At 40.2% G+C, this 26,806-nt stretch overlaps 2 protein-coding genes across 2 annotated transcripts in view; both read left to right on the forward strand.

Annotated features, from left to right (window-relative positions):
- Positions 1-6,862, forward strand: part of LOC144652648 (universal stress protein Slr1101-like) — a 7,842-nt gene extending 980 nt beyond the window's left edge. The window contains exons 2-4 of the mRNA XM_078512727.1: positions 489-572; positions 4,100-4,200; positions 6,300-6,862. Of these exons, the coding sequence (XP_078368853.1) occupies positions 489-572; positions 4,100-4,200; positions 6,300-6,500 (386 nt within the window). The 3' untranslated portion in view covers positions 6,501-6,862. The remainder of the gene's footprint in view (positions 1-488; positions 573-4,099; positions 4,201-6,299) is intronic.
- Positions 6,863-10,192: 3,330 nt separating this feature from the next.
- Positions 10,193-26,728, forward strand: LOC144652524 (adhesion G protein-coupled receptor E3-like). Its single transcript, XM_078512554.1, has 13 exons — positions 10,193-10,389; positions 13,598-13,885; positions 14,494-14,792; positions 15,825-16,091; positions 16,763-16,918; positions 17,687-17,947; positions 19,407-19,571; positions 19,940-20,149; positions 21,027-21,186; positions 22,477-22,613; positions 23,695-23,952; positions 24,893-25,013; positions 26,044-26,728. The coding sequence occupies exons 1-13, from the start codon at positions 10,341-10,343 to the stop codon at positions 26,166-26,168; spliced, it is 2,496 nt and encodes an 831-aa protein (XP_078368680.1). The 5' UTR covers positions 10,193-10,340; the 3' UTR covers positions 26,169-26,728.
- The last annotated feature ends 78 nt before the right edge of the window (positions 26,729-26,806 follow it).

The raw sequence follows: 26,806 nt of genomic DNA on the forward strand, positions 1-26,806 counted from the left end.
GTATAAAGTGGGGAGGGAAGGGCAAATGGAGTCAGGGGAGGGGAGGAGAGGGAAGGGCAAATGGAGTCAGGGGAGGGGAGGGAAGGGGGATGGAGTAGGATATGAGGGAGCCTGGAATAAAGATGAAAGGATGCATCTTGAGGGAAGTAAGTATCCATATGGATGGGTTTATTCAGCTCTGAATGAAGGGTGTGGTTTTTTAGCTGTTTGGGTCTGAAACAGGATATGGCTTGTGAATAGTGGTCTAGAAGCATTGGTTATGATTTTCAGAAAAAAATACTTTTATTGTTGTTTATCTCTTGAAAAGTGCTTTGAAGTCTGAAAATTATATGGCATCAAAATTTGGGTCAGGTCTTTACTTGTGATAGCAAAAGTGCATTTCACACCCCTGACCAAATTTTCGGGAGTAGCTATACCCCAGGGTACAAATTTGATGTAAGCTTTACTAAATTTTATTTTTCACTTTATTTTATCATTTACCTCTACAGGGTTCATGGAAAACATCCACCGAGAAGGAGATCAATTTATTCTATTACATGTTGTGGAACAACCGCATCTTCCATTCCTAGCTGGTATGAAATTACAGTAGTTAAAGTCTTGTGTCCCAAGCAACTGTACCTACAGTCAGACAATACACTTTGTTTCTGATTGCAAAAAGATTGCAGAAGTGCCTCTAAGAATGGTTGATTGCAGGTTATGCAGACGAGGGGTGGCGAATGGTAAAATCCGAGACTCGCCGAGACGCCGAGACCCTTGTTTCAAAATCCGAGACCGAGACTTAAATGATTTAAGAAAATCCGAGCCCGAGACTGTGAGCCTCTGAGCAGTAAAAAACCGAGCCCGAGACTCTGTACAGTAAAAAATTAAGCCCGAGATTAGTATTTTTTTAGTGAGACGTAAAGAATTGGCGAAATGTACTCACAGTAAGACGCCAGCTGCTAGTTATGGATAAACTTCGCAACCTTGTTACGACCTATCACGACCCCACATTTAACTATCCAAGGTCACACGCTCTGTCATACTATGCGAGCTTTTGCGTCACAACATCTTCCCGATTCCGGTCGGAAAGTATCAGTCTCTTGTAAAAGCTTTTTGAAGGTCGCCAGATCGATCTGATCCCTTGAATCTTGAAGGTTTTGGTCAGCTTTTTCCAACGTTTGAGAACTGGTTCATAGATAAATATGGACGAAGAAGGGGAGAAGGAAAAGCATCGTCAAAAAAGAAAACGTAAGTAGCGTAGTATGAGATAGTATAAAGCTTAAGAATAACGAGTAAGTGGTAGACTGTCCACAGCCTCTCGATTTTTCAACGCAAAAAACGTCCAGTTCTCTTGCCGTTCTCACTGCGCGCTCATCGATCGAGAAACACGAAAATAGAGGGCTGTGGACAGTCTAAGTAAGTGGTTACATGATCGCATGGTCTCCACGTGTTTTGGCATTGCCCTTGAATTTTACCAAAGCTTTGGCTAGCTTTATATTTAACAATCGATTATGCATAACTGCTTCCCAGGGGGGGTACACCGACTTGTTAATGACGGGGATGATCGAAGGATTTTTTTGGGTTTGAAATTTTCGATTCTGGGATTTTTTTGGGTTGGAAAATTTGGCAAGTATTTTTTTGGGTATCTTGATTTAGATAGGGGATTTTTTTGGGTATTAAAAACGAACTAATGTGCCTTGGCACGGCCTTGGCGTATTAATGGTATCATGAATAAACAAAACGAGCGTTCTTTGTGTTATTTTATTGCACCTCATGGCAATTTAGGGGTAATTTGACAAGGGATTTTTTTGGGGGCTATTTTTGGTTCAGGGATTTTTTGGGTAATGTCGGAAGACTTAGGGATTTTTTTGGGTCCTGAATTTTGCCTCCATTCGATCATCCCCGTCATTTACAAGCCGGAGTACCCCCCCTGGGAACTGCTTACTTGCGTGTTCTAGCTAAACAATTTGTAAATAGGTCAACGTTTCTTATATGCGCGCAATTCATTGTTTTTGCGACCACGTTGGAAATATAGCTAAATCTGGAAACATTCCAAGACTAATCCAGAGAACCAGGAATTTTACCTAACATGTGTAACGGTATCCCATTCATGTGATGCATTAACCTATGAGAGTTTATCAGCTTTCATTAGCGTTTATACCGTAATGATATTAGATTCACGCTGCACATACACTCTTGTTTTTTTTCCTATTTGAATATTTTTTCCGGCCCAGGCTGTGTATTTCAAGTTTTTCCGCCGCTGTTAGGCTGAAAATACTCTTGTGTACATTCTTAAACTGGTTTAGCATATTACATCTCCGTTTATGTCGTATACTGTGCATATCGTCGTATTGCATCGTCCGTTCATCGAACTGTCATAAGCATCGGAGCATTTGGCTAGTAACGGTTTTTTACTCTCATTTTCAATTTTTCTCGTTTGGAGAAACAAAGAGCTTTACATGTATACGGTCCATTTTAAAACATATAATTATATGGTATTTGCAATTTTAACACAAAATTTATACTCTGTTCAAAATCTCAGGCTTTGGATCATTCTTAAAAATTTTCCAAATATTCATATCAAAGAAATTGTTATAGTATTGTTACGGAGAGTTTTATATGAAACGGGTCAGAGATTCTGCTATTTCAGTACAGCTACTTGCACCCTGAATTGAATATCAGTCCATCGCATCTTTCTCAGTTCCTGTCCTATGCTGAATTTCCTTGAGAGTTCACCGCTACCGTGACTTATATATACTCCAGTGTAAGTAAGGCATAGGAGAGCAAGGTGTCTTAATCTTGAATGCAGTACAGCACAAGACTAACCACTCAAGGTACTACAGAGTTCGAAGAGCACGAAACATCGGATTAACAGGGTAAGACAAAACCTATTTATTTAAAGTTATATGGTTAGCTATAATTAGAGTAGCGATACGGATAAAGTTTCCAATTCTGAACCATGAGTAATCGGTGTAATCCGTACATTCCGTGTACGTAATCTTTGACTGAATATACTGGCTGGTCACGCCATTATACTCGAAAGACCACGATCGTACACATATATAAATCGTATTCAAGCGATTTCAATACGGGCGTCTGAAACTTAATGTAGAGTTCATTGGTATTGCCTGGGAACGAGAATGCCTTCTGACCAGAAGGATCGCGGCCTCTGGGCGACGAGAATGAGCGGACTTTCCTCGTTAGCTCTCGTAGCTTTTCGTTAACAACGATTCGTTTTGTCCGAGATTCTGGCTGAAATAATATAAAATCCGAGACTCCGAGACCTTGCGGCCAAAAATTCGAGACTCCGAGACACAAAAAAATCCCCAAAAAACGAGACTCCGAGACTCATCACAAAATCGTCCGAGATTTCGAGATTTGACCGGAATTTTCCGAGACCCTGGATTTTCTGGGTACCATTCGCCACCCCTCAGACGAAGTTAAATTACAAAGCTATTAGTAGAATGATTTTACACTAAAAAGTGTACTAATGCAAATGCTGCAATTTGATTGACTTAGCTATCAGCCCGGGGGGCTACTTGAAAAGGTTTGATACGGGGAGGCTCTGCCCCGTGGTCCAACCCTTTACCCTTTTGTATACCATTTTGACAGAAAAAGCACTCCTTACATATATACCTTTTATTGAAAAAAGATACCCCTTTCACATACCTAAATGACATGACATATACCTAAAACAGGAAGTCTTTATGTAGCATTTATAAGGTGCGTCTGTTCGAAATATTTTTATTAAAGGCCCTTTTAAATATCTAAATGACAGATTTCCGTACCCTTTCACATACCTAAACTTGTGAAATACCTATATCCTTTTATATCATTTTAGGGAGTGCCGGCCTCCCCCCCCCCCCTACCAAGGGCTATCAGACACTCAGCTACAAGTTTCAAATGTTATTTTAGTACTTAAAATGTCAAGAAATGTTAGAAATCGTTGTATAAAGCAAATTCAACTAAAACAGTAAGATTTAGTTGCTCTTGATTGGGTGATAGTTAAGTTAGCATTCAGCCTCATCCATTATCACGCCCCCAAAAAACTCAAGCTTATAATCTAATTATTAAATAGACTATAAATTTTTATTTAGTACTAATAAGTATTTTGTTTCAGATGCAATGGTCATTGAAGAATGGAAACATGAGGTCCAGAAAATAGAAGAAAAGTTAAAAGCCTTGGAAAAGAAGTACATTGATAGGTGCAAGGAATTGAAGGTATAGAAAAATCGTGAAAAAATGTTATTTTGCCTTTTTGTAGTTATCTTGGAAACATTAGGGACTTTAAGATACCTGTACGGCTGACCTCGAGGACGGTGCGAGGACGGTAGAATTTCGCGCAGAGGACTGGGTTGATGTTGACGTTCTTGGCAGGAACTTTCAACGTTAAAAGCCGGCGTGTGTGAACGTAGGACAGCTTTGTTAGTCCCAGGGGGGTACTCCGGGATCAAAGTGACGGGGATGATCGAATGGAGGCAAAACTCAGGACCCAAAAAAATCCCTAAGTCTCCCGACATTACCCAAAAAAATCCCTGGACCAAAAAAAAAGCCCCAAAAAATCACTAGTCAAATTACCCCTAAATTTCCAAGGTCGTGCCAAGGCACTTTAGTTTGATTTTAATACCCAAAAAAATCCCCTATTTAAATCAAGTCACCCAAAAAAATACCTGCCAAATTCTCCTACCCAAAAAAATCCCGGAGTCGAAAATTTCGACCCCCAAAAAATCCTTCGCACATCCCCGTCACTTGGATCCCGGAGTACCCCCCTGGGTCGTTAGTGGATCAACAATTCCTTAGCCCAAAACATGCGAAGTAAAACATTTGGCGCTTCTAGAGTTCGGGATGAGAAAGCGCAATTTTCATGTACAGGGTACAAATTCCAAGTGAAATATTTGTAGAAACACAAGCAAAAAAGTTCATAATTTCACCCACGTGGCTTCACCATCACCGTTTATGTGAAGTACAGCAAATATATTCGCAACCGCAAATAAAACTTAACTTCTTAACTTTTTATCAGTACCAAACCAAGAATACCATAAAGGAGGGCCTAACAAAGTAACAGATTAAAAAATAATGAGATTGTTAAATTAAATCAAACAAAAAGCATTCACGTTCACTGGTGGATGGCAAAACTCTACTTCTCACGTCCTCGACAACAGATGGACGGAGCTGGACGGCAATGTGCGTGGAGCGGGCATGCGCAATATGGGCTACACGCCAAAAATTACTTCCGGTCAACCATCCTCGAGGTTAGCCGTCCAGGTATCTTAAAGTCCCAATTACATCCCGAAGGAAGGTCACTGGAATTTCCTCTGCTCCAAGGTCCAAACATACCCTCCATATGAGACATATGGACATATGAGGATATTTTGAAAGGGCTTTTAAAAACCTAAATTGCACTTTCCCCTGCCCTTTCGAGCCCTGGCCGGGGTGACTGCGTTGTGCCCAGGGGGGGGGGGGGTTGGGTACTCCGGCTTGTTAATGACAGGGATGATCGAAGGATTTTTTTGGGTTTGAAATTTTCGATTCCGGGATTTTTTTGGGTTGGAAAGTTTTGCAAGTATTTTTTTGGGTCACTTGATTTAGATAGGGGATTTTTCGCGGCCTTGGCGTATTTATGGCATGATGAATAAACAAAATGAGCGTTCTTAGTGTTATGTTATTGCCCCTCCAGGGATTTTTTTGGGTAATGTCGGAAGACTTAGGGATTTTTCGATCATCGATCATCCCCATCAGTTACAAGCCGGAGTACCCCCCTTGGGGCGTTGTGTTCTTGGGCAAGACACTTTACTCTCATAGTGCCTCTCTCCGCCCAGGTGTATAAATGGGTAACGACGAAATAATGCTGGGAAAACCAAGATAAGCTCTGGTAGAATGGGCCACTTATTGGTTTGAGGCTTCCCTTTATATACCTCCAGCCTAACAAAAGGTAACCCCTTTAGGGTGGAGCCTCCCCTAAGAGGCCATTATAGGGAGTAACCCCTGGGTGTGGTACAAGCCAAAAAAACTTTTGTGGGGTGGGTATTAGTCTGAAATGTCAGCCGTCCTCTGGTCCCAACCTCCCAACGGAGGCTGACATTTCAGACTAGGTGGATATGGGGTTATTTGTCTGGAAGAACACAATTTTTTTAGGAGAGTCCCTGACATACTGCCCTTTTAAGAATAAGGAACATTGTTGCTAATTTTCAGAGTTCTAGACATGGGCAGGATAATAAATTAATTAATAAATTTATTTATTTATTTATTCATTTATTTATAAATTTATTTATTTATTTATTCATTTATTTATAATTTGTTTATTTTTGTCTTTTCTGTAGATTCCAATGAGATTCAGGGTTGAACAGGGCAAACCAGGAGAGAAGATTTGTGAAGTAGCTTTGAAAGAGAAAGTCACACTAATTGTGTTGGGAAGTCGTGGCTCTGGGCTCATAAGGCGCACAGTTCTTGGAAGTGTCAGCAACTACGTCATCCATCATACAAAAATACCAATTGTCATGTGTCCTAAAGATCATTTGTAATGCTATGTTCTGGGTGTTGGTGGTCAATCTATGACTTCCCTGCCCTATCTTCCCTGTTCTTTATGTATTGTTATTTTAAGAGTACTGTCTTGCAAAAGCGAATGAGTCCTTCGGTAAACTAAGTGATTGTTTCTTTTTAAGGGACTGTGAGTGACATTGTTTTACTAAAGGTATTATTTAATAGAGGAAGCGCGGTTGGTTGCCGCATTCAGGTTTACTTGTATACATTCGGTAATTTGAAAACTGTGAAGACTGATCTTAATACGTAGCAGTAAATTGAGCATCAAAATGCCTTTTGTTGGAAATATTGTTTGAAATAGTTTGACATACAAAGTGAACAATCTGTTGTGAGTATATCCGATATGAGACAATTTAAAAAATGAATGTTGATTGTTACCAGTGTTTTGGTTTTCACTAGTTGGTTGTATTTCCCCCCTTCCCCTCACCCCCCCCCCTCCCTCCTTCTTCCAGGAAGATAGCCACTTTTAATTGAAATGGAAACATGCAACTTAGGCTGTTTCACACTTGGTGCCTGGAAACGCTGCCCGATTACGATAATCGCTGGGCACTAATGTGAACATACTTTTTTAAGTGCCCAGGCCATTATTCTGCACTTGGGTACTTTGGTTTTCTGTGTGTGAACATGAGGCTATTTTTTACCGCTGCTTGTGAACCAATACTCAGGCACGAAGTGTGAACACGACCTTCTTAACAGGGTATTGTTTTCAGAGTCTTTTCCCTGAAACCATAGACCCTTTGCATAAATGGCGCCCAAATTTGAATAACAATACTATGTACATCCTTAGCCTCGTGTGGGTGTTTTTAGACAAAGGATTTTTTTTACGTGAACGTGAGGCTAAGGATGTATATGTATTGTTATTCAAATGAAGACGCCATTTATGCAAAGGGTCTGAGGGGTGGTTGAGGTACTCCTTATAGTAAACTTTACGGGAAGACTGCCCATTAAAGGTACCTTTTCCAGGCTGTAGGCCAATAGAAGGATAGGGTTTTCACGAGTTAGAGTTTACAAAAACCATCAGTGAGGAAATCTATAGGCGTTGCTGGAAGTTCATTGGCCACATCCTTAGAATGGATGCCAACCAAGACGGCATAAACCTGAGCTCCAAACGTTTTTCTTGATAAGTAGAGAGGGAGCGGAGCACAATCTCAGGGTACAAATAACGTCGTTGTTGTTGTTGTCAGATTAACCTATCCCGAATTCGTTTTAACCCCCCACTTATGTCCAGGATTGAACGCAAGTATTGTTTAATGAGTACTTCATGTTTGACTGTGTTATTTGCCATTTCCATATTGCTTCATATGTGACAGGTTTTGGTGAACTTTTATTAATGAGGACACTTTGTGATGCCTGTCATGAAGAACGTGCATCTCATTTGCGTTCAATCCTGGACATATCTGTCACCCCCAGGAGGTGCCCTGACTTACTTCACTTTTGGCCTTTACCGCGATGGGGGAAATGGGCCGACAATGCCGCCCGGTCACGTGCAACCACTGCCGCTTCGCTCCACAACGAAAAACCAAAGGCTGTCCTTTCTTTCTCTGCGGGTGTACGCCAGGTCTCGGGGTTTTCTTCTCCTAACGCCTGATGGCAGGTTACTGGGAGAAAGGCCACAAAACGAATATTTAATAGCCTTCTACATAGACTGAAAGCAGTCGGTGTTTGTTGCTGTAATCCTGCGCGCGACAAGGCAAAAAAAAGACACCCATCCCGAAAGAGACTACTCGCAGCCTGCCTACTACATAGACGCTTTGGGATCATCACGCGTTCCTCAGTGGGCGTGGGAATGCGTTACCGGCATATTAAGGTCTTCCTTTCAAAATACCCCACTATCTCCCCCGTGACCTTTTTTAATGGGAATTCCTTCAAGAGGAACTGCCACATAAAACGGAACCTTTCCGGGTACGTTTGGTCAACACAGTTCTAGGAGTTGATGACATCATGAATATTATATGAGAATCTCATCATTTCCAATATAATCCCACCTCTACCACGCTCAATGTGATTAATAACTACAATATATCTATTATAAAATCATAAAAATATTCATAAACAAAATAATCCGACAGCCCGCCGCAAATAGCCACGATAATAGAGGTTTAAAGTGACGTGAGAGAAGAAAGAACCAATACAGAAATCAATAAAGATACAAGCTTGATGTAAATGCTTTTTAACACAGAGACAAGAAAAGCAAGGCTGACACTACGTAGAAATGAAAAAACCTTAACGGGACAACGACATGATAGAGTCCAAACTGAAAGTCAAAAATGCAAACTCTGGACAGCTGTTTCGACCTGATTGGGTCTCTTCAGCAGAGTGTATGCCGCACAGAATAGAACAACCAGCGCGAAGACAGTTGTCTATAAAGTGCTCGTGGTAATGACAATCCGGATGGGTTCAAATTCAAACACTCGCCCATTGATCACAGCCGCGTGACTATTACTCAATAGGTCAAGAATTCGAAATATCATGTCGTTGTCTCGATAAGGAAAGTGAGAATAGACAGAACTATCCTTACACTGAAAACATGGACAAAACCATGTGAAAAACAACACTGCAAACATGGACAAAACCATGTGAAAACAGTGAAAATGTACAGCATATCGGATTGTTTTGACGTAAATACTTTTATGTTGTTGTACATTACTTAATTTAAATCGTGGAGCACCTGGAACCTAGCTAACAGCTTAGCGTGTACTTGTCCACGTTAAATAAAGTATGTCTATGTTTATACAAAAAAGAGAAAGTTAAGAGACTTGAACTAAAATGGTTATAAATCATAACCAATCAATTAAACGAAAGCCTGGAAAGTGAGCGAGAAAAGTGCTCACAGAATTGGTAAAATTATTTCAATACTTTCGATAAGGTTTTTGGCTTGACGTAGACATTCTTAGACGACATTTAATAAGTGTTTCAAGGGTCTTTCAAGTAATTGGTGATGAATTCTATTTTTAAAAGATATTTTAGGTTTTTCTTTAAAGATAGACAATTCGTTTTCCAATTTTTGTTCCAGGACGAGAGTAATTAAAAAAGGCAACATTTTCACATTCAGTTTCTAGCCTATAAACCTTTAGATAGTAAACCATAAATAATGAACTAAATCAGAAACTAACCAACAAAGCAGCATACTTTCATAAAAAGCCATAATATACCCTCCAAAAACCTCTTGGCACTTTTTGTTGACATGTATTTGAAGTATTTATTGCTGTTTAATTTCTCGACTTCAGACCTAAAAAGGAATCATCCTCGCAAATAAACCAACAAAAATATATTGCTTTGTAGATTTCAAGTGGGAAAACCCACAACGCTTCAAAAATAGAGTGATGGTTACGCCAGTAGCTGTCGGGTGTTTTTTATTGTTATTTTTTCACCGTTTTTGCACTCCGTTTATGATTATCACTGATTGGTATTGTTTTCGTTTATTTACTCACGTAACGCCTAGTAGTTCGACAGCCCATTAAAATACGTACGCTTTCTGCTGATTTATATTGTTGGTACTCTGCCGTTAACACCAAACACGTAAATGACTTTGTCAACTGTTGCAAGCTGCACAAGCATTAATTTATTTCTTTTCCTTTTCCTTGACAGCGTCGAGTCCAATATTTGAACAATGTCTCCCTTAATTTAAAATATGGGCCTGCACGCAGCGTAGTTAGCCAGACTTGCTGTTTGTACTATATCGCGCCGCAAGATGTGACGACTTTAAAAGTAGAGTTTATCTCTTTAGACAACCTGTTGGACAACGCCGGCGTAAAAAAACCCGAACAAACAAGAAGAGTTTGTGTTTAATTTTCGACGTTTTTTGTCCGTCCACACACAAGATGCTGGCTATTGCGGTGTTCATTTTGACGTGCGTTCTACAGCGTCAAGGTACTGTGAATGTAGCTTTGATAAACTTGCCCGATGAAGATCATTAATGTGTTTATCAAGGTAAAAGATAGCAAAAAAATAATGAATTGAGCAAGAGAGGGGTTAATTCTTTAAAAAAAAAAATCGGGAAAGGCATTACCTTATTTAGAAAAGTTGTGTTTCTTCCATCTTTCGTTTTTCAACACCCCGAAGAAAGGTTATGTAATCTCAAGAGAAAATGGTAATCTTCAATGCATGACAAAAGCAACTTGAATTTTTATGAGAAAGGCTAATTTCCACTCAAAACTCAAACTTTACCTCGTAAACTTTTATTTTTAAGTGAAATTCTGGTAACTTACTTTCTTTAAAAATGCTGTCTTTCATTCACTGATACTCTATCGTCTTTTACGTTAATAATTATATCTGAGAGATCGAAATGTTACGATGTAAGTTACAATATATTAGCTTATGCTCACGCCATGAATTATTCAGTTCCCCTAATGTGTTTGTTATAAAATTAATTTGTATACGCTTTTTCGTTTTCTTTTCGGTTTCTTGCTTTCAAAACGGCCTAATAGGCTCAAAAAACATTTAACATTCACCTCGCTCAGATTTGATCATTAAAAGCAATCGTAAAAGATAATGGTTCTTTGGAAATAACGGGGATAAAACGTTTTCTAAATCGCCCAAAGACGTTGTCGTTAATGGCCTTAAATTACCCACAATTCTCATATCAGCAATGCCTCAGGCACGTTTTGAACGATCCATTGTCAAACCGAGGGACGTGACCTCGCAACATGTCCCTTGTAAATTTTCTTGTGTATGAACATGTTGTAATTTTATCTTTACTACATGTAGCCACCATTATTGGTAAGTTGTAATCTCTGAGAAATAAATACTAAGGACCTCTTCGATGATTTCTATATATCTTTGGTAATTTCAAATTAGAGAAGTATGTTTTGATGAATCACCCCCAGCAGTTCTAGAAAGTAAGAGCTATTTTTGTCAGTAAAACTTGATAGTAAGCTAGATTGGTTCTTTCTTAAGAATCCCCCTCCCTACCCCGACTACGTGTCTGCGTCCCCTTCTTGCAGGTATAGATGTAATGCTCAGTGAATGCTTTTCGATTAAAACTATAAAAACATTACTCAGTTAGAAAGTAAAAATGTACAGAGAACTTTTGGCTTCTTTACTGCCGCCTACGAAGGCTAAAAAATAGATGATAAAATAGATCAATTTGCTCTTTTATTTACCTCAAAGACTGCAGTAAGGCATCCGACAGCTCGCTATACTTTTGGCTTTAATTTCAGCTAGAAAACTTTTCCTACGTTAAATCGAAATAGCATCCAGGTTACGGTTAATCTATTATGCAATGCTTTTCGCTCATTATGCCAGCATGTATTTTTCTCAAGTATCAGCTAGCGAATTTAGTGAGGCAAAGTATTAAGCAGCTAAGATACCGTAAATTTTACGTTTAAAGCTCTTCTGCGTTGCTCCCTCCTTTTCTACATGGGAGGTGGTGACCATTAATCAACAAGAAAAAGAACAGTTTTACACTTTTATACTGTTTGTCCACTACACTTTTAAATGTTACGTTTTTTGTAAAAAATGTGTTAGTAATCGTAGCACTAATTATAAAATAAAGCTCAAAGCTATCATTCAATTGTGTGAGTTGGCCGTTCTTCAGCGACCGACTTTTAAGCACCCGTAATTTAATATTGAAATATCTTTTAAGGCATCAATATTTCGCTGTGATGCGTAATTATCTGACGCAACGGAAGTAAAGTAATTGAAACAGTATTTTTAGCTTTTATTACGTGTGAATTTAAGAGTGTCTGCAGACGTTTTTTGTCTCCAAACAAGGCTCCATGCACAGAAATAAGCCGGCGAACAGCAATGTCGTTACTGAGAAAAGGTTTATGAATTCTTCATGAAAAATTGTTATGCGTGCTCTCTGATGGACTTCCAGGACCTTTAACATGCAAATTAACTTTATAGCCACAACAATTTCATTGCTGTCTAAACATATGGAGCATTGCCTTATCATAAATTAAATTTTATCGGAATTGGTGAAAAACTGTTTACAATATACAGAAGTTATTTTTATCCGAAGCTTCCTTGTTTTAGGTCATTTTGGCTTTATTTAGGACGGGCTCATAATTTATCAAGAGGGCGGGCGGCGATTATGAGTCTGAAGGAGAGGGTCATTTTGTTTTATGTGTTTCTATTGTTATTGCTTTTTTTTGACGACAACTCGTCTCTTAAGTGCCGATTTCAGAACTAAGCTAATTCAAGGCCTGGTCAAGCGGAGAGGCAACGAACCCGCTGAGTTTTTGGCCAAACAGACAGGGCAAACAGACGCGCAAGCTTACTCACAAGCGCGCGGAAGTTGGCAAAAACGCCATTTCAAGGCAGTCAAACTATGCACAGTTACCACTCCGTTTGGACAGATCTGAAGTTTTGTGTTGTTTCCTTGAGCAAGCGCACTTAATCCTGACAGTACAATGCCCAGCTCTCTAGATCTCCACCCAGGTGTATAAATAGATAACGGCGATTTGCTTGGAAAAACATAACGAATATCTGGTGTGTGGGATAACTGAGCTAACTTGCGATGAATAGTAAGAATAAGCTTTAACAAACTTAGGATCGAAACAAGTAGATAAGACAATATACCTCGCAATGAAAGACTATGCAACTTCTGCAATTGCAACAAAATCGAAGATGAAACTCACTTTTTGTTAGATTGCCCAGCTTATTCTCAGGTACGAGACATATTCTTCAGGCTAATATAGAATCCAAAGTCACATTACTACGACTACTACCACGCGAAACACTATTATCACATCTTATGAATTCCACTGTAAACATTAAGCGAATTTCATTTATCTCGGCAGACAATCTCGTTATAATTATCACCACTTCGAATAGTTAAATGAACAATTATTGTTAGTAATTCATTCATTTTGTTTTTTGTTATGTTATTTTCTACTTTACTAGATATCTTAATTAATGATATAATATGCAATTAAATTAAGAAGTTTTTGCAATACTACCAAATTCCTATTCAGTTATGCAAATAGAGCTTGTTATTGTTGTTATTGAATCAGAATTCCATGCTAGAAAACACTGGAGTTATAATGATGAGCCGTCAGACTGGCCATTTAAGCAATTGCCTGCCCCCCTTGCCTGGCCAAGTGATTTAGTTATCTAATCCTTTACATCTCCACAGTTTTCGGGGGAATCATTCTCGACACCGTCAGATCGTTCAGTGTTTACAATGGTGATACCCTTGTGCTATGGTGTACTGACAGAGATTTACGCTCGCTTCAAGGCAATGTGAATTTGTCTTGGGTCAAAGATGATGTGACAATACCAGATGTTGATCCGCGATTGAACACGATAGCAAATGGTACCTTACTGCTTGCACATGTGAGACAAAAAGACGCTGGCACTTACACGTGTACAGTTCAAGCGGACGGCTTTTTAAGCACAAATACTACACGGTTTTCGGTCATAGGTGAGCTAATACTGTCTACCCCCCCGGGGGGGGGGGGCACTCTGTATATGTTCAGCTGAATTTGCAACCCTTTGCTAAACCAGTCACCGACAATCTCTACCCTATCTCAGGCTTGTTTTGTAGCACTGTATCACTATTATAATAAGTGCTTCAAATGGAAAACCATCTATCAACAACGATCCGCGATGATTTTATTTACGTTTAGGAAAAAATCTCTTTATCTTCCGAGGTATTATTCCTATACTGAACAATGATCAGTTTCACGGAAAATGATACCATATTCTATACCAAAACTCTCTGAGATTTTTCTACCCTATTCCAGACTAAACTGCTTGAAAATTATTATACCCTTCACGGTGGTACATACATATATACCTCATATATGGGAGTGCCCTCCCCCCCCCCCCCCCCCCCGGGCAAGAGCCGCACCCCAAAGGCAACAAACTCTAACCCAAACTCCCTAACCCAAAATGACTGCGCGAAAATTGGACACGAGTCCTTTCTTTTAGTTTTTCTACCCTAGTAGCTTTCTGGGGAGCACACTTTTCAATTTTGATTTGTTACGTACGGTATGATTACTCACTGCGATCTGATTTGTTTTTAAACAGGAGAGGATCCTCCGAGTAGCACGACAACGAGTGGACTTTCTATGATGAGCGTTACATCGAGTCACGGCAATACTGTTACCCCAATCAGCGCAACATCAAGTAGCATTACTTTGAACAGCGTTACATCGATGAGCGTTACACCGAGCAGCGTTACAACGAGTAGCGTTACATTACGAAGTGTTACATTGAACATTAACAGCAATCAAACGAGGACTATTTCATATACACCGGAAGCAGCACCAACACCTACAAATATTCCCTCGCCAAATTCAAACAGAATTTCTGGTCTACAACGACAGGTATGAACTATAATTAATTTCTATTCAAGAGGTCTTAGTCGCAGCCATTATCTTCCCGGGAGCGGGGGGAGGACTTTCCCCATGGCACTGATCGTCGTTTCTTTTATATTTATGTTTTAAAGAGGGACCTGAAGAGGTGAAATGGGAACTGCGGTTTTGGCAAATTTCCATTGGGAAAATGGGCTTTGGGTCACTAGTACTGGGACTGGAAACCACAAACAAAAGCTGGGATTTGAAAAATCAGGAAAACAATAGGCTGGGAAATGAGATTCGGGCAAGATCTGAGGTGGGAAATCGAATTTTAACCCCCCCCCCCCCCCCCCCTTCATGATCCTCTTTTAAAGTCGTTGTTTCGTACTTCATTGGCGTTCAGTTTCAAATGTTTACAATTTTAAGTTGTTGGTTTGTTGAAAACTTTATCTCTCTGAGTGCGATGAATTCGATATCTCGTACTTGTTTATAGGCCTCTTTACACATTAACAACAAACTTTTCTCTCATTTTCGGGTTTCCCCTCAATGATTTAACGGTGTAAGAAGATGTTGTCGATGGAGCTCGAACGCTCGAAAACTTCCATTTTCCGAATTTTTCTACGGCGGTTAACTTACGTATTTAACTTCAAGGAGATGGTTAACTTTTTATGTTTTTAGTTTTATTTACTGACACGGCACAAATGTTTCTTTAGATTCTAATCGTCTTACCGTGTAATTGCTACATGAACAGTAAGCTCAGGAACAGCCATAGGAGCACATGTTGGGACGAAGGAGGGGGGAGGGGTGGGCAAATAGAATTTGAGAAGGGAGGAAAGCCTTTCGCGTCCACCCCCTTTATTTCGTTGCTTCCCGAGAAGCACGCCCTGCCTTCATTAATAATCTATCAATCAATTAAATTTATTTAATCTCGAAGCTGATGGGGCTGACTAGGCCCCTAGCAAACATGTACTAATATGCCGACAACGTTGGACCTTCCGTTGCATTTTATTTAATTTTTATCCGCCTTGTGATAATATATTGTTTATTAAAATTCGCACCCAGGTTGTGGCTCTTTTAAATGGCGACCACTCCACTAACGTCAGCGCGGTCATTAAAGAACTCGCCAACTTAACGAAGCCTGGAAACGATCTCAAACTAAATGCTGATGAGCTGTCGACTTCTTTGAACGTGCTTGTTCAACTTGTGACGCATAACTCCGAGGCAAACAATAACGTTATTAACACATCTGTTGACCAACAAAACATTGTAGAAGTAGCAAGTAATTTATTGGAGGATGAAAATTCTAATACGTGGCTGCTAGTTCAAGAGGTAGTGTTTTACGGACTTCTAATAATATAGAGCGGTTTTCAATTGAGTGTCGAGCAACCAAAACCAAAGTAATTACTCTGACCAATCACAAAGGACACTGACAATCCAGTGAACCAATCAAAACTCAAAGCAAATACGTGTAGCCGGCACGAAGCGCGGGAAAACGTGTGCGAGCGATTCACGATTGGTTTTGAAGGGGCGCGAGTATTTTGAAACAATCACGATTAAAGCAAAAGCAAATATACTTTCGGCACTCGGATGAAAATCGCTCTAGTTTTGAAGGTCTTAAGAATAGTCGATTCAAGTGATAACTTATTAAAGGAAAAATCATTCATTCATTTATTCATTCATTCGTTTGTTCGTTCGTTCGTTCCTTCTGATTCATTCGTCCATTTTCTCTTTCGTTTTTTCTTTCGTTTGTTTGTTTCATTCTTTCGTCATAAATTTCTGGTCTCGTTTTTAATTAATGTTAAGACTGTCAGTTCGGAAATTATGCGATCTAATATAATAAATTAAAAAAAACATTTAACTTTAAATATTTGTTGTTAATAAAATACGATAGCATTACAATACAAATTAGTGGGAGGAATTGATAAAAGAAAGAAACTTTTTTTGTTGCCCTGCGTTTAATTTAACTGCTGAAGTAAGAAAGCTTGATTTTAATCCTCTAGACTCGCGAAAACATCACTGACGACCTTCTAAAGACAATGGATGACTTTGGCTCCCAAGTTAGCAGTCAGCTTAAAGGTTCTGATAACTCGACTACGTTGGTCATACAATCGAAGAACATCGGTTTTAGAGTGGATCGTTTAAACTCAAGACAAATGGTGAGTCATAAGTTTAATGTTTAACAATTGTTTTCTGGGTCGGAGTACCTAAAAATATTTCATACATGGAGGTCCTCGGTTTAGTTCACTATAGGGAGTACCCGAGTATCCCAGGGGTACCAATTCCCCTAGTCTGGATATGATGCTTCTCCGTGGCAGGTCAACCAACAACCCCCACCCCCCGCTTTTTGTCGCCTATGTTTAGTAAAGTAAAGTAAAGTAAAACTTTATTAACACAGGGTGGCCCATTCAGCTCTAAGGCTGGTCTCTACAGGGACCCTGTATCTTAAAAAAATAAATTACATCAAAGAATTTTTAATGAACTATTTACATTTAAAAAGCCTAATAAAATCACAATACTAGAATTTAGAACTACATTAAAAGCCTAAAATTACAATACAAAATCGCATTTAAAGCCTAAAATAATAATAAAATGTCAAAATTATGTTAAAAGGAAATGTCTTGCTCGGCGGCAGAACGTTTGAATGTTTTCACTCTTCACAATGTTTAAAGGGAGTTTATTAAAAAGTTTTGCGCCAGTAAAAAGAAAGGTCCATTTCCAAAACTTTGTTTAACGTTTGGTAGGGATAGCCTCATTCTTTGCCTTGTGGAATAATTGCGAATGTTCGAAAATCTAGCAAAATATGATGAAAAGTAACTAGCTAACTTAACACTTCTCCTTTTTACCTAACTGAAATAATGTGCCTAAGTTCTCTGAAAATTGATGTTGATTTTCTCATCGTGACTCCATTTATTTTCAATTTTCAGCTCAACATTGACTTCTCTCATTATGGTGCAGCCCTGTTCGTTCCTGATCTTGTGTTCTCGGACTCTTCTTCAAGTCGAGTATCGACCATTGTTTACAGAACACTTCACAAGGTTTTCAGACTTCAAAGCGAGGGATCTGGTAACGACCAGAGCAGAGGTCTAAGGACAAGTGGTTCAAATATTATTTCCGCCACGATCCTTCCCCGCCCCAAAAGTCCACTGGAAAAGCCAGTTAAACTTGTTTTCAATCAAACCAACAAGGTGCTCGTCATTTTGTGTTTGGTAGCATAGCAGTCGCATTCGTGGTCAGTCAGTCAGTTGAGAGTACATGGTAATAATTAGTCAAAGTAGAAGTTCGTGCTTTTATCACGTGCGCTTTTTGATTTGTTTTATAATATAGATCACGTGCTTTGTTTTTAAAAAAAGTCCTTAATAAAACACCATTCAAGAATCTATAGGACATATCTAATAGTAAACTACTGCTGAAAACGTTTTAATTGTCAGTCAGTCAGTCAGTCACAGCCAGCCAGTAAGCCGGTTAGCCCGCCAGCCAGTCAATCATCCAGTCAATCAGTCCGCCAGCCTGTCAGTCAATTAGTCAGTCACAGTCAGTTAATTAGTCAGTCACAGTCAGTTAATTGGTCAGTCACAGTCAGTCATGTAGTTTATTAAAATCGTAGCTGTATGGCGATACACAATTTGTTCTTTTTAGTATAGTCTGTCAGTCAGTCAGTCCCGTCAGTCGGTCAGTCAGTCAGTCAGCCATTTAGTCATTCAGTCAGTCAGTCAGTGAGTCAGTCAGTCGGTCAGGCAGTCGGTCGGTCGGTCGGTCGGTCGGTCGGTCAGTCAGTCAGTCGGTCGGTCGGTCAGTCAGTCAGTCAGTCAATCAGTCATTCAGTCAGTCAGTCATTCAGTCAATCAGTCCTGTCAGTCAGTCAGTCAGTCAGTCGGTCAGTCAGTCACTCATTCAGCCAGTCAGTTAGTCCGTCAGCCGATCAGTCAGTCATCCAGCCAGTCGGTCGGTCAGTCAGTCGTCAGTCAGTCAGTCAGTCATTCAGTCAATCAGTCCCGTCAGTCAGTCAGTCAGTCAGTCAGTCAGTCGGTCAGTCAGTCAGTCATTCAGCCAGTCAGTCAGTCCGTCAGCCGATCAGTCAGTCAGTCAGTCAGTCAGTCAGTCAGTCAGTCAGTCTGTCAGTCGGTCAGTCAGTCAGTCATTCATTCAGCCAGTCAGTCAGTCAGTCAGCCAGCCAGCCAGCCAGCCAGCCAGCCAGCCAGCCAGCCAGCCAGCCAGTCAGTCAGTCAGCCAGTCAGCCAGCCAGCCAGCCAGTCGGTCGGTCAGTCAGTCAGTCATTCAGTCAATCAGTCCCGTCAGTCAGTCAGTCAGTCAGTCAGTCAGTCGGTCAGTCAGTCAGTCATTCAGCCAGTCAGTCAGTCCGTCAGCCGATCAGTCAGTCAGTCAGTCAGTCAGTCAGTCAGTCAGTCAGTCAGTCTGTCAGTCGGTCAGTCAGTCAGTCATTCATTCAGCCAGTCAGTCAGTCAGTCAGCCAGCCAGCCAGCCAGCCAGTCAGCCAGTCAGTCAGTCAGTCAGCCAGCCAGCCAGCCAGTCGGTCGGTCAGTCAGTCAGTCGTCAGTCAGTCAGTCATTGAGTCAGTCAGTCATTCAGTCAGTCAACTGCTTAACCGTCCAAAAACTTATTAGTGTTCATTTGTATTATTTACAGACCGATGACTTGACTGAAGAGTGCGTGTTCTGGGAAATTGGACTATCACAACGGACATGGCTTACACGTGGCTGCGTGCGCGTGGAGGTCGAGTCAAACGCGCGCGTAACTACGTGCGAATGTGATCACTTGACGATCTTCGCGGTTTTAATGAATAACAAACCGGTAAGAAGATCTTTGCGTAAGTAAATATTTGCAATCCTTTCAGTCTCAAAACACTACGCCTCCTTTCTAACTGCCCTCCTTTTCTTTTAACATGTCAGTTGAGAATTTCATAATGCAACACAATGTCCCCTCATCGCGGTTTTTCCTTGTTGTTTCACTTGTCATGCAGCTCCTACGAAAGCATTCTTTTTTGAGGGGGAGGGTGTGAGTCACGCAATCCTCGATTGACTGCGTGACGCGCCATAAGAACTTCTGCGTTGGAAAGTATCTGCCATGTACACGCAAGGTGTCTTTTAAGACTTAAAATTCCTGACAGGGTTTTTGCTGTATAATCTCAAATACCCTTTTTTACGTATATTCTTTTTTAGGTAGAAGCTCATCATCAGCCCTACCTCAAGTACATTTCCACCGCTGGTTGCGCATGCTCGCTGCTGTTTCTACTGCTGACCTTTGTATTGATCCGGTTGTGTTGGAAACAAGTGAAGAGCGTTCGGGTTACGATGCTACTTCACTTGTGCCTTGCTATTGCCGCGTCTTCTGTTTTGATCATTATCGCTGATTACGCACAAAAGCATAAGGTAATCGAGAAGGTTATCTCATTTTGAGCTTGTCGTCGGTTTATGTTACATGAAGTGGCATGAAATATTGCGTTTTTTCCCTGGATAGGATGGTAGTCTATCAAGCGTTTTTTGGTCACCCTTATGGTTTGGCTTTATCTATTTATACACCTGGGCCCGGTTGTTCAAAGCACGATTAAGCTAATCCAGGATTAGCGTGAAATTTGGTTCAATTTTTTAACATTTCTTTGAGGCTTTCTGTTTATATTATCTCTCCCCCAGTTTTGACGTGGACCAATCTCAAACTTCACAAAACATTAGCTATGGAAACCCTTCTTAACAAGAGAAATTAAAACCTCGATCATCTTTTAATCCTGGGTTAGCGTTAATCGCCTTTCGAACAACCCGGCCCAGGACTGGGAGAGAGGCACTGTGATAGCAGCGTCTGGCCCGAGAACAAAACGCACTAACCTGCCAGGGCACCGTGTCCTGAAGATCCCGAAACTTTTTTGCACCCGGAAAGCCAGAGCAAAATCCCGGCCAAACCTTATGATTACAGAGCTGTTATATTCGCATATTTTTTTAATATGAACAGAGGTTTCCTTCATACAAAGTTTCAGGCCTATATATATCTCTGTTTTCAGGTACGATCAAGCAATTAATTTATTAGAGTCATTAAGCGGGATGATGTTGCCCTCCCTATCCGCGCCAAACGCTCGTGTATAAAGCGCATACAAATAATTAAAAATGGCTCTGCGGACCTGAAAGGTTTCTGGGGCTTTCGAGAAACGGGCTCCAGGACTCGAACAGTTCAGAGTCGAAAACACCAACCATTAAAACACCGCGCCATTAATTTGTTGCTTCCGTCACATGTAACAAGCTTCCTTTTTTTCTGCAGGTATTTTGTACAGTCACCGCCGCGTCACTTCATTATTTCTTGCTGTGTGTTTTCTCGTGGATGTTATGTCATGGAGTTATCTTCTACTTCCTGATCATAAAAGTTGAACTGAAAGAAAAGCTCAAACCAAAGATGAAATTCTTTTACGCTTTAGGATGGGGTAAGAGAAAACGTTTCATCTTTGTATCTTCAAACAGTCACCTGGTTATCAAATGGAAGAAGAAAAAAGGTTAATAAATCGCCGTAGCAAAATTTAAAAAGTGACGTTTCGAGCTTTAGTCCTTCCGACGATTTCGCACTTTGCTCTGTTGAAGGGATAACACTCAAAACATCAGCTTTAGAGCAGTTTTCAATTGAGTGTCGTAAAACCAAAACCAAACTGAATTACTCTAGCCAATCACAAAAGGACGCAGACAATCCAGTAAACCAATCAAAACTTGAAGCAAATACATGTAGTTGGCACGAAGCGCGGGAAAACGTGCGCGAGCGAGTCACGATTGGTTTTGGTTTTGGTTCTGATTGGCTGAGAAAGTGGCGCGAGATTTTTAAGCCAATCACTAAGCTTAGTAATGCAAAACCAAAGCAAACGCAATTTACTTTCGACACTCAAGTGAAAACCGCTCTAAAACTCGTTACTGCGGTTTATTAACCTTTATCAACTTCCAGTAGATTATCAATTAAAGGGATAGTGTCACCATGATTTAGTGCTACTCGAAAATGTGTTGGCCATAATTGGAAATCTTAGAAATCCACTAACAATGGTCTGGCTTTGCTTAAACGTACTGCAATTGTCATGGCTGTTGCCATGGACGAGGCAAGATCTTGCGAGGGGGTTCTGGGGGCATGCCCTTCAGAAAATTTTGAAATCTAGAAGCTCTGAGCTCTGAAACTCTTTCAGAGACATTTTTTATGAGGTATCTCAGTATTGGGAGAAAATAATCTTGTTTAACTGGGGATTATTTTCCCAACAAAACCTATTTTTTAAATTTTGGGTACAAATCTAGACGAGGCAAGTGCCTCGTCTTGGCTCTTGCTAGTTACGGCCTTGATTGTCATGAAAGTTTTTAATAGGTGGTTTGGGTACGGACGGATAGGACAGTAGTGGCCTAAAGCTTAGAAAAGTTGGCCCAAAGTTTTCAAGTTTGACAGTGTTACTTGGAAGAAAATCTCTTAAAAACCACTGATTACGTTTATTCACAACTTGGAATGAATTAATGCCTTCCTTTTGTTGTTCAAAGGTTATCTGATTCTGTTGATCACTGAGTGCACCCTCATAATTCTATCACAGTTTACACAAAAACTTAGGAGACTTCTCGTGATACTTCCCCTTTAAGTGTTCTATCTTGTCCGCCGACGCAGCACAAAAGCTTATCTTTAGAAACTAAAAACTTTGTCTACGTCCTCAAATACGCATTGGCCTTTAGTTTTTTTACATTTTTGTTCGTTCCAGGTTTCCCTCTACCAATAGTGGCCGTTTCCTTAGTAGTAACTCGTACCCAGACTTACGCAGCGGACAACTGCTGGCTAACATTGGAGCACGGGATCATTTACTGGGCGTTTGTTGCTCCAGTGGCGATAATCGTATTTGTGAGTAAGCTCTATTGTTTATAACATAGATCTTCAACTGACTTCTCGTGTTTGCATAACAATAATTTTATAAACGTGAGGCAATTTCGGGCACAAGGTGCAGATTATGTATTTTGTGCCTACTTGTAATGCAGTGTTTCACTGTATGGCCCCGTCCACACTTACCCGGGTAAATTTGAAAATGCATCTTTTTTTCTCCGGATAGGCCAACCGTCCACATTGAAACGACGTTTTCGGTCACCGAAAACGGAGCTTTTCGAAAAAACGTTCTCCAAAGTGGATAAATTTGAAAACGCACTAGTGTGGTCGGCGAAAACAGGCGAAAACGGAGCTTTTCGAAAACGCTGACATCAAATAGTCTTGTGATCTCTGTCAAAACAAAAGGTTTAATTTTGAATAGCTCTGTGCATGCGTTGCAACGCTGTGTGCTATGAAGCGTTTCGTTTTCAAATTAATCCGGGTTAATGTGGACGGAAAACATTTTATACGGCGTTTATAAATTTCTCCGCTTTCAAATTTATCCGGATTAATGTAGACAGAGCCTATATTACAGTTTTGTTCACAGTTAGTAAAGAAAGTCTAGAAAGTCTAAGTCTATGGATTCCAATAAATGGCGTTTAAAATTGATAAGGAAATTGAAAACGAAAATAAACGAAAGCCTAACAAAGTTTATAGTGATCAGTGTTTTGACCAGTCACTGATGTCTTGGTACATGTCTAAACCGGAATAATGCATTGGAAACCTCGCTAGCAAAAACAAATATATCCGAGTTTAGTCAAGCAACAAACTAACCTTGGAAGCAAACACTTTTAATATGCCAAGCTTTTTCTCACAAGACAGCGCGAAAAACCAGTCAGTCGAAAACCAAGCAGTAGATAACGTCACTTTTATTGACCAATCTGGTAGCGTTCCTACAAAAACCTAATTGTGGACCAGAGATTGAAAACAGATTTCAAGAAATTATCATTGGAAGAAACCTTTGTTATAAACGTTTTCGAATTTGTGAACTAGTACGTCAATTAAGACTAACTGTTTTGAGCAATTAGACCAAAAACAACTAATTTCTTTATCTGTTTTTCAGATCAACACAGTTTTGTTTATTTTCTTGCTGCGCCGAATAAACAGAGTTACAAAGTTCAAAGAAAACATGACACGTGTCAAGCACGTGAAGGCGTGGCTCAGACGCTCTGCGATGCTGCTGCCAGTTCTGGGTGTCACGTGGTCGTTCGGCCTCCTCACTTTCATTTCATCTACTGTTGTGTTTCATTACGTTTTTACTATCTTGAACAGTTTGCAAGGATTTTTTATCTTCATCAATTTCTGCATTCTTGACGATACGGTGAGTTTTTTTCATTTTCAGTGTCAGTGTCTGTAGATAGGCATAAATAGATTGTGCTCGGCAACTTTTGAGCAACTTTTTGTAGTACCAGCAACCTAGGGCAACTTTTGCCTTCCTTGGCAACTTTTGAGCAACAAATTGATATAAAACCGATTCAAACCATAAACGGTCGTTTCATTTCGAAGGATTTTTATCATTTTTTATCTTTTATTTTATATATATTTTTTTATTTTTCATTTTTTATCTATTATTGAAGTTTAAAGAGTATATTGATTACAACAAAATATTTATATTTCTCATATAACAATGGCTTTTTGGCCTCTTTTAATGATTGTAAGAATATATAATGAAAATGTTTAAATGGCAACAAACAAACAAACACGTTTTGAGTATTTATCTAAAACAAAACGACTCTAGAGCAAGCAACTTTTCTAAATTTTGGTAGCAACTTTTGGATATTTGAGCAACCTTAGAGCAACTTTTGGGTATATTGTGAAGCAACTTTTCCTGAATTTACTAGCACAATCTATTCATGCCTATCTGTAGAGGTAAATTCCTCGCGAAATCGTAACGGCCCACTGTGCAAGATTTTTAAAAATTTAAACTGCATGGGAAATAAAGACTTAATTACACTGGGGTGTACCAAGAGGCACAAAAAATAAGGTTGTTCTTTCACCGGATCTACCACATATAATATCCTTTGCAGACTTTATGTTGTTCGTCACACAATACTTCCAGTTAAAAGCGGCATTGCGTGACGATTCAAATTACATAGTTAACACTAGAGAGACGATCCCCCAAATGAAATATATTTTTTTTCAATCTCGATCACAAGTCGGTGTTATTTAAACCTTGTTCACTCAGGATAATGGCTGCTGGTATTATTTATAATAAAAAATTTTACCATGCCTAGTAACGTATTTCTTCATTGCCTCAATAGGTTAAAGGAGCTATAGTTAGTACGTTGTGTATGCGGAATTCTACGTCTCCCAACGAACAAGCGCAACTTACCAACAGACATGATGCTGACAGAAGACAAACCACTCCACAAACACAAACAGGTGAATAATAATTAAGGGTGGATTACACGAATGGAAACCTGGGAGTGTTAGAATGGAGCAATCTCGCTCTCAGAGCCTGTGTTCTCCTTGGCCAGCGGTCGGGAAACTCAACAGCTCTGGGCTAATCCAAAACCGGAACAAGTTAATTCTAGTTTCGGTTTGATTGTGCACATGCGCCGGAAATTGTAGTGAAACGAACAAGTTTTCAACAGCCAATAGGGTTCGGTCGCCTTTGTGGCAGGCTTTCAGATTAGCCCAGAGGTTCTGATCCCTGGCGCAGACCAGAAGGATCAGCGCCACTGGGGACGAGATTGAGAATGGAGAAGAAATCTGGGGGCCCTGTGTCGTCAGGCAACCGCAAATGTAAGCAAGAAAATGGATGCATTGAGTGTGAACATTGCTAACGCAAATGCAAGCGCAAAACCGCTATTTCGGAAAGACTTTAACTGCGCCTGCGTATCTTACATCCCTTGCATTTGCGCCCCCGGGGGGTACTCCCAAAAATTTCGGATAGGGGTGTGCCGCGAAGGTTCTTAAACCCTGACCCAATTTAAGGATAAAGAAAGCGAAAATTGATACCCTTTTTAAGGCCTAAAACCGAAAAATGACACCCTATTCAAGGGGAGGGGCCGGAGAAGCGTTCCGTGACGAACCAAATAACGGTCAACCGCGCACGGCAAAACACAAATCTTTATAAAATCGCTTTACTAATACTTGAACGGTTAGTTCAGTTTTGAGATCCCTTTTTATTTTTCGTTTAGCTGGGCGTTTATGGTCGTTTATTTTAGCTGATAGAATTTAGGTACCTATCTTAGGATCACACTGGGGACACAATGCCAAAAGGAGCAAAAATGGTACCCTATTTAAGGACCGAGAACTTAAAAAAAACCATACCTTATCCCGCGGCACATACCTATAGAGCCCATATATGGGAGTACCCCCCGGGCATTTGCGTTGTACGTGTGAACCAAGCTTTAGCTCTCCACACTGGTAATGAACTGTTCTTTCTATCATTCTGACCCATTTACAGTTGCTACTACAGATAAGACTGATGGCAATCAAAACCAAGGATTCCGCGACCCAACTGAAAGTACAGTGTTCTCAGGAAGACAGACGCCAAAATTACAGGCGTGGATGGCAACCGAATGGCTCTAAAAACGGACGTAACTTATTTGTTTTTAAAACAAAAAGTTTTTTCACGTTAAAGCAACATTCAAATCCAAAATGGTGGCGTTTTTGTCCTAGTGCCACCACGAGAGGCCTTCTGCGCATTTTTGTACAAGTTGGCGGCTGGTCCATTCATATGACAGTTCAAGTTGTGCTCCTCTATAACTTATGATCAATTCTTTGGTGCCTTTGAGTGATGAATTCAGACCGAGAAAGTTCTGCGAAGTGACTTAAAATTGTGTGCTAAACGAAAATGAGACACGCGGTAAAAATAGTTTCTCCAGTATAAAAGCGAGATCGAGCCACTGTAAGTTAGTGTTGAAAGCAAGCTATTACCCTGCGAGGAGATTCTTAACTAGCTCTCAAGTCCCACAGGAAGTCTAAGAAGTCGAAAGGCTGGCAAACAGGGTAAGATAAGGGCCGAGAGCTAAAACTTTAAGATACAATTGAAATAAAATGTGTAAATATAGATGAAGCCAAACGCTCACTTGAGCTAAAGCTGACCGATTTGTGTAATTTACCAATAAAAACGTGTTTTCAACCAACCGCGCCGAGTTGCCTTGATGCGCTTGCACAGATTTTTTGCGCGCGCTGACTCAGAGGTTATATTAAAGCTGCCCTTAGCG

This window comes from Oculina patagonica, chromosome 4, assembly GCF_052425735.1.
Source record: "Oculina patagonica isolate OP01 chromosome 4, crgOcupat, whole genome shotgun sequence".
Lineage (NCBI taxonomy): Eukaryota > Metazoa > Cnidaria > Anthozoa > Scleractinia > Oculinidae > Oculina > Oculina patagonica.

What these genes read in the sequence shown, in the direction of transcription:
- LOC144652524 (XM_078512554.1), top strand. Translation starts at nt 10,341, where the DNA reads ATGCTGGCTATTGCGGTGTTCATTTTGACGTGCGTTCTACAGCGTCAA. An exon ending in TACACGGTTTTCGGTCATAG is followed by an intron (nt 13,886 to 14,493) that starts GTGAGCTAATAC and finishes GTTTTTAAACAG; the next exon opens with GAGAGGATCCTCCGAGTAGC. An exon ending in TTTCTGGTCTACAACGACAG is followed by an intron (nt 14,793 to 15,824) that starts GTATGAACTATA and finishes ATTCGCACCCAG; the next exon opens with GTTGTGGCTCTTTTAAATGG.